Source organism: Chiloscyllium punctatum, chromosome 32 (assembly GCF_047496795.1).
Source record: "Chiloscyllium punctatum isolate Juve2018m chromosome 32, sChiPun1.3, whole genome shotgun sequence".
Taxonomy (NCBI): Eukaryota; Metazoa; Chordata; class Chondrichthyes; order Orectolobiformes; family Hemiscylliidae; genus Chiloscyllium; species Chiloscyllium punctatum.
This window is the reverse complement of record NC_092770.1, coordinates 8,746,697-8,760,276: the sequence shown is the minus strand read 5'-3', so window position 1 is coordinate 8,760,276 and position 13,580 is coordinate 8,746,697. Positions and strand designations below refer to the sequence as shown.

The following is a 13,580-nucleotide window of genomic DNA, read 5'->3' as shown; positions in this document are numbered from 1 at the left end:
ATTATTTATTGATCCTTACAATATTAACAGTTTTAATTTTCATTTTGAAAATGTTGGTTAGAAAGCACAATATCTGACATTCAAGAAAGGACTCCTGAAAAAAATCCCCTGATGAAACACTCAAAATATCTCTCTTGAATTTATTTCGTTCTTTATATATATTTTAAACATTGCATCTCATCTTAGTAAACTCTGCACTTGGCCGCAAACCTTGACTCGGGAAATTTACCTGCTCAAATTATAATCGCCAGAATGTGCCATAAAGGCGGCGGGGAGGGTAGAAGTTCGTGTTTCCAACACAGTTAATCTTAGCACAAAGTACTTTAAAGTAAATATAATGTGGTCATAATCAGTAGAAACGCTCCTACCAAGAAAGGAAGGATTTAATTTGAGTGATGGGGGGGAGGGGGGTGAGAAATTGAGTAAGTGCCGAGCCGGCCTCCCCAGACAGTACAATGGTGAGGACCCGGAACTGGCTTCCCATCCACCTGAAGCTCGCTGGCCCTGGGAGAGTTTGCAGCAAATCGGCAGTGGTTGGTGTAGAATGGCTGCTTCGCTTCACATCGCTCAAAATGAACTTTGCGAAGTCGACATCTCCACTGGGACTTACTCGGATGGAGAGACCGACAGCTTCGTGGTGGGCACGATGTCCGGCTTCCAGCAGTGGATGCAGATTGCCAATCCCCAGAGAACAGCCCAAGGCCCCTCGCTGCCTCAGGACAGCGAAACCATTCCCCTGTGTCCGGTGTCACCCTCAACGATAATGCCAACGCAATACTGGCCGAAAGGGGCGAACGCCGCGGAAAAAGCCGCGGGTGCCCACGATCAAAACCGGGGCAGGGAGAGCCAGTCTGGAACGGCGAGTATCGCCTGCAAGAGAACTGCTTCCATTGTGGACGGTCTGCTGACCGAACTGTACGACTCCTGCGCCTACAGCAGCAGAAGCATTGACAGCGTGGACAGTTCAACGGAGACATCCAGCTCCGATGCTTTTCTGGGAAGGAGTAATTCTGGATCTATGTTCCTGCAAGAATTTCAGGAACAGTACACTACAAAACATCAGATACTGTACCTGGCACAGAAAGGTATAGCATAAAAACTGTAAATAATAAAAAAAAACTTCGTGATTTTTATGAACATCTTCCTCCTCACTGCCTTGATCGGTTATCAGTTTGAGGTCGGTTACGCTTCAACGCAGAATGTCAGTATAATTCTGAAGGTGACTGAGTTAAATAAAGCTTTCGACGACTTTGATTTTCTAAGGAATGCAATGGAAATCTGGATAAAATACGAGGAATCCCTCTTTTCACTAAATAAATATTTTTATCAAATGTACCATAAGACAAATTATTACACTGTAACCAAATAAAATGCAAAAAAAAATTGCTTGTAGATTTGTGGAGACAATAAGAGAGGTACGTGATAAATGCTAATCAGCCTCGCCTTCCAAAACCAGTGTGACTGAAAGTAAGTGGCTGGAAGATACCGTGGGGTCTTTGAGGGGATTGGTTTTGGTTGATTACTGTGTTAATGGTGTAGGCAAGCTCCTGGATCACCAGAGTTCATTGCAGTAGAAAACATACAATTGAAAGCATTTTACATTTAACTTTTGTCGCCAGAACAAGAGTCTCCATGTTTGGTGCCTAAAAATAGCATCTTGTCTAGTTTGACGTGGCGAATAATTGAATCTTTCAGTGTCATTAACCTGAGCCAAAATGATGCAACACTTAAAGTGGGCAGCAGCAGCAGCGAGCTTGGGGTAATTTGTGGAGCTTGAGGGGGTGGGAGGGGGGAAGGTAGGGGAGTGGTATTGAGTAAGGTGCTCACTTGGAGTGTCGAATGGCCTCATTCTGCGCGGCAAAAATGCTGACCTTTAAAGCCAAACATGTTAATTAAAGTGGGTGGCCATGATTGAGAAATAATTGGCGCAGCCCTAAAATGAAAAATGCATGCATTTAAAGCTCAGCATGTTCTCTTTGATTCTGAATATTCCCATCAGTGTGTTCCTCTTTCCACGAAATGACACCACACGAATCGAACAGGCAATGGGAATACAGGATTGGGGATTGACGTTCTCTCTCTGATAATGAAGTAGCCTATTTAGATCAGAATATTTGTCACTAATACTTGAAGGTATCATTCAGCTGCATCTGAACGTTACATATCTGTAAGAAATGTTGAGGACAATCCCTGCCATTTTGCAAGAATTCCATCATCTGATCTCCTTGCCAGCACTTCCGTAACAAGTAAATGAAGGGGGCTTTCACACTGAATAGAGTAATATTTGGCAGTTTTTAAAAAAATCCGAAATAAGAGCTATTGTACTGTTGGATATAATTTTGAAGTAATTTAAATCATTTTATAATAGCAGTGGAGTCACAGACTAAAAGGATACAGGAACAACCTAAGACTAGAATTCTTCAGTCATTGACATTTCGCTTACAAATATATCTTTTTTCATGTTAACAGATGTAGATGAGCTTAAGCGAATTATAGAAGAGCTAAAATACAGAATCGCCGTCCAATCTGCAAAACTGGTTCGTCAATTAAGGAGAAAAGACAATCTTTCACACAAAGTACAGAAAAATAGCGATATTGTGACAGCATGTTTGCAAGCAGTCTCACAGAAAAGGCGTAAGTACATATAAAATATGGAGTACTCTATTTGCTCTTGCTATAAGTTATATAATATTTACATTTATCCAACGACTTATCACTCAATATCTCAAAAGTTTTACAAATGTATAACTTTTGGTGTTAATTTGATAGGCAAATATATACATCTTTTTGATGTTTACATGTCTTTTCATATTAAGTATGACTTAATGGAATTAACTCATTATCTGAATATGTTTTGTTTTTGTATAATTTGCTCACAGTCTACTGGCTGAATCAATGAGTTAAGACGTATTCTGTGTTTAAGGTAAATACGGTATCATGCCTGCCTTTTAATCATTTTGATAATTAAGCTTTGTTTCAAGTATAACTCTTATCAAAAATGATATGGAGGTGCTGATGTTGGACTGACATGGACAAACTTAAAAATCTCACAATATCAGGTTATAATCCAACAGGTTTATTCCAAAGTACTAGCTTTCGGAGCACTGCTCCTTCATCAGGTAGCTGTGGAGCAGGATCTTATCAAATAAATTAGGTAGTGATGATTGTAGTGAAGTGGTAACCCACCTGTAATTGCTATGAATTGGAATAGGAAAAGCTGATTGAAAAGGTATCATGCTCTGGAGGACAATTTTGATAAACAGAATTGTTCCTAAATGGACAGGGTGCTGTGACAATTGATCTTTTGAACAACTTTATATTTTAATTTCAATCTGTTTTAGAGAAATATTCAGCTTTTTGCTTTTTACATATACTTTAGTTCCATGCCTTTTAATATCTATTTTGCTGGGATTTTCTTTTGAATCTTTCCTTATTATGGCTACACTAACATCATAAAGGTTTTCCATAACAAATTATTGTATCTACTGTTTTGATGCAAAACATAAAATTTTACCTTCAAATACATTTTAAGAATCCTACCACAGCAGCAACATTTTTTTTCTCCTCTTATTAACATTACATTTGCCATTTTAATAGTGGAATTAAGTCAATGCAAAATGTTTCTGAGAATTATTTGAATTGCACAATTTCTAAAAATCTGGATATATTTTAGAGCACCATGTATATGAACATGAGTGAATACATCCACAGAAACATGTTAAATACGGTAATGCTAGCTTTCCTTTGTTCTTCCCCTCTCCTCTTTATATTCCCTATTTTCTTTCTTCTCTGAAGGTAGTTATTCAGGTTAGGATTCCTTTGGTGTCTGAAGCTAATCACCTTCACCAATCACGTATTATTTACTTCACCATAGGTTAAGTGATTGGTTGTGTGCTGTTACAACCAAGCCCAATCTAATCCTCATTTACTCACATTCCAGCAGACATTACTGAAGCTTATCTGTGAATGAAAATTCTGGCTATTTTCTTGCCCTCCTGCCAAAGGATACTCAAGTCAATTAATATGCTGTAATTGCCATACAATTTGAGATGAGTTAACTGAACACTGGTAAAGACTGAAAAAGTAATTATTTTCTGTAGGATTCAATGGCATAATAGATTCTACATTTATGCATTAAACTGTTTAGTGTTTTATTTTTCTAATTAAGTAAGACAATATTGTTTGTCCTTTGTGCTAAAAGTTGTTAGAACAAGTCTGCATTAACTACTGCATTCAGGGAATTAGGAGCATCACAATTTCAGTACATTTATATATCATGTTTATACTGTGACTAAATTAGAAGTCAAATCTTTTGGTTAAATATTGCGGAATACATAAACCTGCAATTGACCTTCAAATCCAAGTAGCAACTCTCCTCAGCTTTCAGCTTTTCGTTTAAGTTCAATTTGCTGCCTTTCTGCAACTCAGATGCTGAATCAAATGCCTTTGAATTTAATGCAGTATAAACAGGTGGCTTGGGACATAGCAATGTACACAATACCAAAGGAGCAAGTTCAGTTTTTAGAGTCTGAAGCCAGCTGATATTATGCAATGCAGCAGATTAAACAGGTCAATCATTGAGGAAAGAAGGATTCAGTTCTGATATAACTTATTCATTGGAAATTAAATGGGGCTGTAAAAATGAATTTAAACATTGATAGTTTAAAATTCACAGCAGTTGTGTAAAGCTGAAGCATAGAATTAAATTTTAAAATTTATTCATTATAAACAAAGGCTCAGCCATTTTATTCTGTCCTCACGATTGAACTTACTGGCAACAATGATTCAGAATAATGCCAAAATGCACATCCCATTCTTATATTTGGGACATATATTAAACATTTCCTCAGTTAATATTTCAATTATCTGTTTTATTAACATGCAGCACGGCTGAACTAAGGTAAATATGATAAACGTTATGTTATTCATTCTAATAGCATGTCAGTGTCAATCGTTATTTTACTTTTTGAAATCAGCTGGTAATTGATCTCTTTTAGTCTTGGCATTTTAGCAGGTTTTTAATAACTTTTTTATACATGTGCTTCATCCTTTACAAATTTTGTAAATCACTGCATCAAATACTGAATAAGTATTTTCAGATGCACTAAATATACTTAAACAAAATAAGTTTTTTATTTAATGACTGAATTGTACATTTCCTTGTACAAGAATTATCCACAAATTGATTTCATTGCTGTCTTGTAAAACTTGTTTAATTTTTTTATTTTTCAACATTTTCCTCTAATATCTTAGACTTGTATAATGGAATCAGCCTTTAATTATTTTATCGGTTCTTCTGTAAAACTGGATACAAAGTATTCTATTTGTTCATTCTATAATCATGCCTTATTACATTAAGAAAGATACAAAGATTGACCTTTGTTAGAGACTTATTCTAAACCTTGTATGATACTGCACAGTCAATGCTGTGGCTAATTATAACACAGATACTGTAAATAGGTGCTTTCAGTCAAAATATGAAGGCTCTTTACAAAGTTTGTACCATAAATAATCATGTTATTTGATACTAGATAGTTTGTTTATTAAGAGCATTTCTTCAGAAAGGGCAAATGTACATTTTGTTTAATGTACTATTGCAAGTATTATATAAAGAAGCAGTGGACTTTATTATAAAAGCTTTTCACTGATTCCAATACTTACTTCAGTACTAAAAAAATGCCTACTGTAATACAGAGGTGGCAATAGAAATTTAAATACGTGTCAGTAGTCACAAGACTGGAATAGTTGCAGCAACATTTAGGAATTTGCAGTATAATAATGGGTTGAATTCTTCTGGCCCTGAACAAGGTGGGCAAGGGCAAGTCAGTTGTGAAATTATGGCAAGATTAGAAATATGAGATTCTTGACTTTGATTTTTGCTCTTCCAAGCTTCCACCTTGGCCAGCAATACTGCTGCTGAGATGCACCCATCTCATGCCTCTGAAGAGGGTGCATCTTAGGGATTGCTCCCTTCGTGCTCACATACTCTGTACCAATTTGGATGTCCACAACATCTTTGCCTTGCCTTTCCTTGCCCTTGTTATGTACATTTCCACATCAGTAAGAATGTAAAGGCTCATGATTCTTTGTTTTGACTTGCTTCTTAGCGCAGACATAAAGCCAGGCAGCTTTTCATATTTGACAGTAGTGATCCATCAAAGAGGTGGATATATTCCTTTATGCTGTTGTAGTACATCAATGTCACACCTACAAAATGTGCCAACAGTTAATGTGATAAGCACACTGAATGTGCTTCAACAAAACGGCCATGTCTCAAATTCTGAGGTGCATAGTCTTTAGTCAAGTCAAGACAGGCTGTCATTAATCAAAATGTACTGGGACATTAAGTCAAGGGAATCACCTGGTATCAGTCTAGGAAGAAGAGTATGGTCAGCTGGGTGCTCAGGATAGTGAGAATCAGCGTTCTATACCACCATCAAATCCAGGAGTGGACCCTGGTCAGTCATAGAGATCTACAGCACAGATCTACAGCCTTTCTGCCCATTGTGTCTTCACCAGTCAAAAACAACCACCTAAGTTGAAAAGGCCTGTGTGCATATTGGCATTAAAGTTATTCATCCACAAAATGCATTGCAGTAATTCACCAAGGCTCAGTCAATAACATCTTCCAAACTCACCTGGAAGGACAAGACTGCAAGTTGCATTGGAGCATCTTCACCTGCAAGTTTCCCTCCAAGTTGCGCACTCTCCTGATCTGAAACTTATATCTCTGATTTGGATGCGAACATAAGACGTACAGTTAGTAAGTTTGCAGATGACACCAAAATTGGCAGTGTGGTGGACAGCGAAGAGGGTTACCTCAGATTACAACAGGATCTTGACCAGATGGGCCAATGGGCTGAGAAGTGGCAGATGGAGTTTAATTCAGATAAATGCGAGGTGCTGCATTTTGGGAAAGCAAATCTTAGCAGGACTTATACACTTAATGGTAAGGTCTGCGGGAGTGTTGCTGAACAAAGGGACCTTGGAGTGCAGGTTCATAGATCCTTAAAAGGATAGATAGGATAGTGAAGAAGGCGTTTGGTATGCTTCCTTTAATTGGTCAGAGTATTGAGCATAGGAATTGGGAGGTCATGTTGCGCTGTACAGGACATTGGTTAGGCCACTGTTGGAATATTGTGTGCAATTCTGGTCTCCTTCCTATCAGAAAGATGTTGTGAAATTTGAAAGGGTTCAGAAAATATTTACAAGGATGTTGCCAGGGTTGGAGGATTTGAGCTACAGGGAGAGACTGAACAGGCTGGGACTGTTTTCCCTGGAGCCTCGGAGGTTGAGGAATGACCTTCTAGAGGTTTACAAAATAATGAGGGGCATGGATAGGGTAAATAGGCCAAGTTTTTTCCCTGGAGTGGGGGAGTCCAGAACTAGAGGGTACAGGTTTAGGGTGAGAGGGGAAAGATATAAAAAGAGACCTAAGGGACAACGTTTTCATGCAGAGGGTGGTACGTGTATGGAATGAGCTGCCAGAGGAAGTGGTGGAGGCTGGTACAATTGCAACATTTAAAAGGTATTTGGATGGGTGTATAAACAGGAAGGGTTTGGAGGGATATGGGCCGGGTGCTGGCAGGTGGGACTAGGTTGGGTTGGGATATCTGATCGGCATGGACGAGTTGGACCGAAGGGTCTGTTTCCATGCTGTACATCTGTCTGACTCTATGACTCTATGATAACAAGTCCTATAGGTCCAGTACAAATGTACAGTGGATTACTGGTAAGTCATATAGGAACTGCACAGAAAATAGTCAGGTCTGGTCACTCATTAATAAAGGCTGTTCTTCCGATTCGGTCAGCAGAGTGGGCTACAATCAGTTGGGAACAATGATGGAAAGTTATGCTGTGTTGGGCATAAAGAAAAGAGTAGCTCACCCTCAGATATATTTCTACATTGGACAGCAAAGGACAGATAGCCAGTGTAGCTTGATTCTTGCAGCCATAGGTACAGTTGATCAGTCAGGTGGATTTTAAAAAAAATTAACTTTGGTGGGACAACTTATTGCCCATCCCTAGTGGCCTTTAAGAAAGTGGTAGTGAACTGTCTTCTTTAACTGTTGCAGTTCACTTGTTGTGAGTTGACCCACAATGCCCTTAGGAAGAGCATTGCATTCGGCAGGGACTTATGAACGTGAACTTCTATTTGCTATCAGCTGTGATATTTAGGTGACTTCCAAACCTATTCTGTGTTGTTTGCCTCCCACTACATGTACTGTGAAAAGCTATTTGTGGCTGGCAGCAATTGAGCTGGGCTTTAACTATGGCACAGGCAGCAGAAAATCAGAAAGTTCCAGTCATGGTGAGTACTTTGCTGCTGGTGAGCATGCAATAGTGTGAGGCATGGAGGTCTGGTGCATAGATAATGAGATCAGCAGTGGAGAATTGTGTATAATGACCCAGTGAAGCTCACAGAGAGAAGATTCCATGAAACACTCCAAAAATGGACCCTTAGTTAATTGTTGGTAAAATTCATCCCTATCAATGTCCAATGCAAATTAAAATTGTGAGAGTAACAAACCTCTGGGCAGTGGGAATGGCTCATTTACTCTTTTAAACATTAAAAATATTTTCTAACCACTGATTACATAACATTGATTATATTAATCATTTGAGCTTTGTCTTAATTTGAACACAACATTGTTGCAGCAGATATTACTTTTATTTTTAAATGCCTCTGGGATATTTCTGTCAAAAAGTAATGAATGGAATTACATTGATACTTCCATCAAGGGTCCATCTGATGTTCAATTAACAATGTACAAGTACTGATCCAGTTTTATCTGGATATTGATATTGTCTGCAGAACAACCAATCACATAAACATTTTGAAAATATATCCATAAATAATTATGTATAAAGGATGGCATTCAATGAAGTAATTTTTTAAAAAATCTGGATACTTCAGAATAACTACCCATGCCCAACTCTAAAGTTAGCAAGTTACTATTCAGTATAATATTTAGTCTAACTGCCTATTCACAATTAGAGATACTAATTGAAGATAATGTAGCTGATGGTGCAAATTTAAACTTCGAGGTGTTTGTTAAAATCTCGCACAAGAGATCATGAGATAAAAATGGGAGAGTGAATTGACCAGAAAGGAGGAAGGTATTGTAAATGTTTAATTGTAGCGGTTTCAACTACAGAGTTGCACCAAGTCAAATAAATCCAAGAATTAGCCCTGGAACCTTTAATACTTTACACTAGTAGTTAATAATAATGTATTATGAATCAAATGTCTAATTTTCAGATGGGATGAAAGAAAATGTTAACAATTTTTCTGTTATTCTTAGGTCAACACAGATGGTGGTTGCTATTTAGAAATGTAATGCAATGAAATAGCAACAGAATTTGTGTTTTTTTTTGGCAATTTTGGAATTTTTGAAAGTTTGAATTACATGTTGCAAGTTATCTTAAATATTATAAGGGTTTGATCTCACTGTACCACAGTGAATTATGGCTTTAAGGTTCAAGTCTGCAAAGTTGTAAATTTTAAAAATGGTAATTCAAAACAATCCATTTCAAAAGAGTATTAGTTTGTGGATTTTTTTGTTGTTGTTGCATGAACCACTTAAAGATTTTGTGCTTGTTCAGAGAGAGCCATGTCAATTTTAAAAACAAATATTGGAATGAGGTGTTCAGTAGCTTTATGTATTTGTACTGAAATGAGAGTTTGTTTTGCTTGCACAGTGACCGATTAAGCCTGTGCATTTTATTTTGGAAAGTGAAGGAGAAGAAGCAAGAAAGTGATTGGACAGATACTGTGCTGTTTTTTTAGAGGGGCAGAGTGAAAAACTGGTTATTTCTATTTTCTAGCCGCTGTTGAAACCCCATGAAAACGTAGACGGGGAATAGATTACTTGCCTTTTGAACCAGGAAATTGAGTTTATGTTTGTTAAAAGTATGAGCTGTTTTTGTGGTTTTGGAGACATGATTACTGTCCTTGGGTATATAGCCTTATGAACAAGGAACAAGAGTATGTCGCTCACCCCCTCGAGCCTGCTCCACCATTTAACAACATCTTGGCTGATCTGATTTTAACCTCAACTCTACATTCCTGCATATCCCTGATAAACTTTCAACCCCTGGTTATCAAGGATCTATCTAACTTTAAAAATATTTAAAGGTTATTTTGAGGAGGAGAATTCTAATGACTCAAATTATCTGAAAGGAAAATGTTTCCTCATCTCTGTTTTAAATGGGCATCCTCTTATTTTAAAATTATGATCTCTGGTTCTACATGTTACCAAAAGAAGAAAAATCCTTTCAACATTCAGTAATGTCCTCTTAGGATCTTATGTTTCAAATAAGTCACAACTGATGCTTGTAAACTCCTAAAGGATATATCCTAGCCTGTCTAGCTTTTCTTCATCCATTACCACACAGCCTTGACACCGAATTCACCAGTTTCCAAATTCCGCCCCCCCCACACACCCCCACACATCCCATCCCAGATCCAACCTTCTGACTCGGCACCAGCCTCTTGACCTGACCTACCTTGTCTATCTTCCTTCCCACCATCCGCTCCACTCTTCCCACTGACCTATCACAATCTCCTCCTACCTACATCCACCTATCGCCATCCCACCTACCTTTTCCCCCAGCCTCATCCCCCTCTTTATTTCTCAGCCTCTTGCCCCTCCTCAGTCCTGATGAAGAGTTTATTCCAAAAAAGGCCGACACTCCTCCTCGGATGCTGCTTGACCTGCTGTGCTTTTTCCAGCGCCACACTTTATCGACTCTGACTCTCCAGCATCTCCTAGCTATCCACTCATTCCTGGTATTAGTCTAGCATTCCTTCTCTGAACAGCATAAAACACATTTAACATCTTACGTACAGTAGGCGAAAGTGAGTACTGCAGATGTTGGAGATCAGAGTCAAGATCAGAGTGGTGCTGGAAAAGCACAGCAGGTCAGGCAGCATCCGAAACATTGACACTCCTGCTCTTCAGATGCTGCCTGACCTGCTGTGCTTTTCCAGCACCACTCTTATCTTACATACAATGTCTGGTACAATATATAGTACAGTATTCCAGATGCAGTCTCACCAATGCCCTGTATAACTAAAACATAACCTCCCTACTCTTGCATTCAGTTCCCCTCACAATAAACCATCATATTCTATTAGTTTTCCTGATTACTTGCTGTACTTGTCGCTGAGCCCCCAGTGATTTCTGCATAAGGACACCTAGATCTTTCTGCATCTCATGGTTCTGCAACCTCTTATGATTTAGATAGTATGCTTTTTTTACTCTTTCTGACAAAATGGATAATTACTCACTTTCCTACATTGTACCCCATTTGCAAGATCTTTACTCATCCATTCAACCTCTATATCCCATGGTAGCATCCTTATGTCCTCTTTACCATTCACTTTCCTAACAACTTTGTGTTATCAGCAAACTTAGCTTCTAAAGCTTCAATTCCTGAATCCAAATCATTTACATAAATTGTGAAGAGTTGAGACCCCTGCAGCACATTACTCATGATATCTTGCCAGTTTGAACAAGACCGATTTAGTCCTATTCTCTGTTTTCTGTTTCTAAGCCAAACTTCTATCCATGGCGATATATTACCCCAACAATGTGAGGAACCCCACTGGTCTTGGGTCACCAATCTGAAAAAGAGCTCAGCTATCCCTAAACTCATGGTTTCCTGCCCAATAGCCAATACTCTATCCATGCCAATATGCTGCCTCCAACACAGTTGACTGTTAACTTATGACTCCATCTTTTGTGTGGTACCCTTGTTGACTGTCTTCTGCAAGTCCAAGTACAACACCTCTACTGGTCCCCCTCTATTCATCCTGGCTGAGACTTCCTTGCAAAACTCTAATAAATTAGTTAGACACTATTTCCGTTTCATAAAGCCATGCTCATTCTGCTTTGATTATGGTTTTCCAAATGTCCCGCCATTACTTTTTAAATAATTGATTCCAATACTTTTATAACAATAATTGATTGTTAACTAATCAGTCTATAACTACCTGCCTTTTGAATCCCTCCCTTTTTGAACAGGAGTGTCACATTGGTGGTTTACCGATCCTCTGATACTTCTCCAGAATCCGAGAGTTTTTAGAAAATTAAAATCAATGGATCTACTATCTCTGTAGTGATCTCTTTTAGGAGCTGAGGATGCAAGCCATCAGAGGGTCGGGACCTATTTGACTTCAGCCCATTAGCTTGTCTAATGCTACATCTCTAATGATGGTGATGGCACTTAATTTCTCCTCCATATTCTTCAGTATTAATGAGATGTTGGAAATATCTTCCAATGTGAGAAATGATGCAAAATATTTATCTGACTCTGCTGCTATTTCCTTGTTCCCCATAAGCAGATTGTTCTTGTTCTTGAAAGAGAGAGAAAGAAGTTCTAATGGAGAATTAAAATATAAATAAACTAGCTTCTGCTTTGAAGAATAAAAATCATGGACAAGACATAAATATATATTGATTGCAATTCCCAATCATAAGTGCACTAGAGCTCATTTTCATGTTTTGAATCATTCATGGAATCTCGGCGTTGCTCGTAAGGCCAGCAATGATTGCCGAATCCTATTTGTCCTTGAAAAAATGACGGGGAGTTGCCTTATTGAACACGACTAAGTGACTTGCTGGAACAGTTACAAGCAAACCACTTTGCAGAGGGTCTGGAGTTGCAAATAGACCAAACCAGGTAAAGACTAGTTTTCCCTCCTTGGTAGGCCATCAGTGAACCGGGTGTGTTTTCTTCTTGCAAAAATCCAATAGTTTCATGGCCTCCATTACTATTATAATCTTTAGAAAAATCAGTTTATTGAAATTAAAATCCCCTGCTGTGACAGAATTGAAGTTTTGCTTCCTGTTCATTAGTTCAGGCCTTCAGTCCAATAACATAATCACTGTGATCCCATATTGTATTGTCATCTTGAGATGACAATCAAAAGACTGAAGTTCAAATCTCATAGGAAAATAGCAGTTCTCAAACTGAGGTAACACTGGAAGGAATGATAGACTGTAAGTGCAAGTCCAACCAGCCCAATGTCCTCAACTTCTCATAAGAAAGTCTCTCCACACTTCGTATCAGTCTAGACATACAGTCATAGAGCATGAAAACACTTTTGATCCAACTCAGCCACGTCGACCAAATATCCTAAACTGATCTGGACAGCCTCCAATGCCAATTTATCCTTCCTTAGATAAATAAGTTATATTTTCCTATTTTATGGCAAAATATTTTTTCAGGTGAAGTTCATCGTCGACAGTTTGCCATTGCCTAAATCAACTTTGTCAAGCAAAATTCCACTCTTCAGCTCATTAGTCATGCAACTTATCTCTCTGATACCATCTCATGGAATACTGCAGCTGCAGATATATTGGTGCTTATCTGTAGATTAGATTCCCTATAGTGTGGAAACAGGCCCTTCGGCCCAACCAGTCCACACTGACCCTCTGAAGAGTAACCCACCCAGACCCATTTCCCTCTGACTAATGCACCTAACACTATGGGCAATTTAGCATGGCCAATTCACCTGACCCGCACATCTTTGGACTGTGGGAGGAAACCGGAGTACCCGGAGGAAACCCATG

General features: G+C 38.5%; 1 protein-coding gene across 2 annotated transcripts in view; it reads left to right on the top strand.

Moving 5' to 3' along the window:
- Positions 1 to 511: 511 nt before the first annotated feature.
- tbc1d30 (TBC1 domain family, member 30) overlaps positions 512 to 13,580 on the top strand; it is a 67,553-nt gene continuing 54,484 nt past the window's right edge. For both annotated transcript variants that reach the window (XM_072551597.1, XM_072551596.1), the window contains exons 1-2: positions 512 to 1,085; positions 2,470 to 2,634. In XM_072551597.1, the coding sequence (XP_072407698.1) occupies positions 545 to 1,085; positions 2,470 to 2,634 (706 nt within the window). In that variant the 5' untranslated portion in view covers positions 512 to 544. The remainder of the gene's footprint in view (positions 1,086 to 2,469; positions 2,635 to 13,580) is intronic.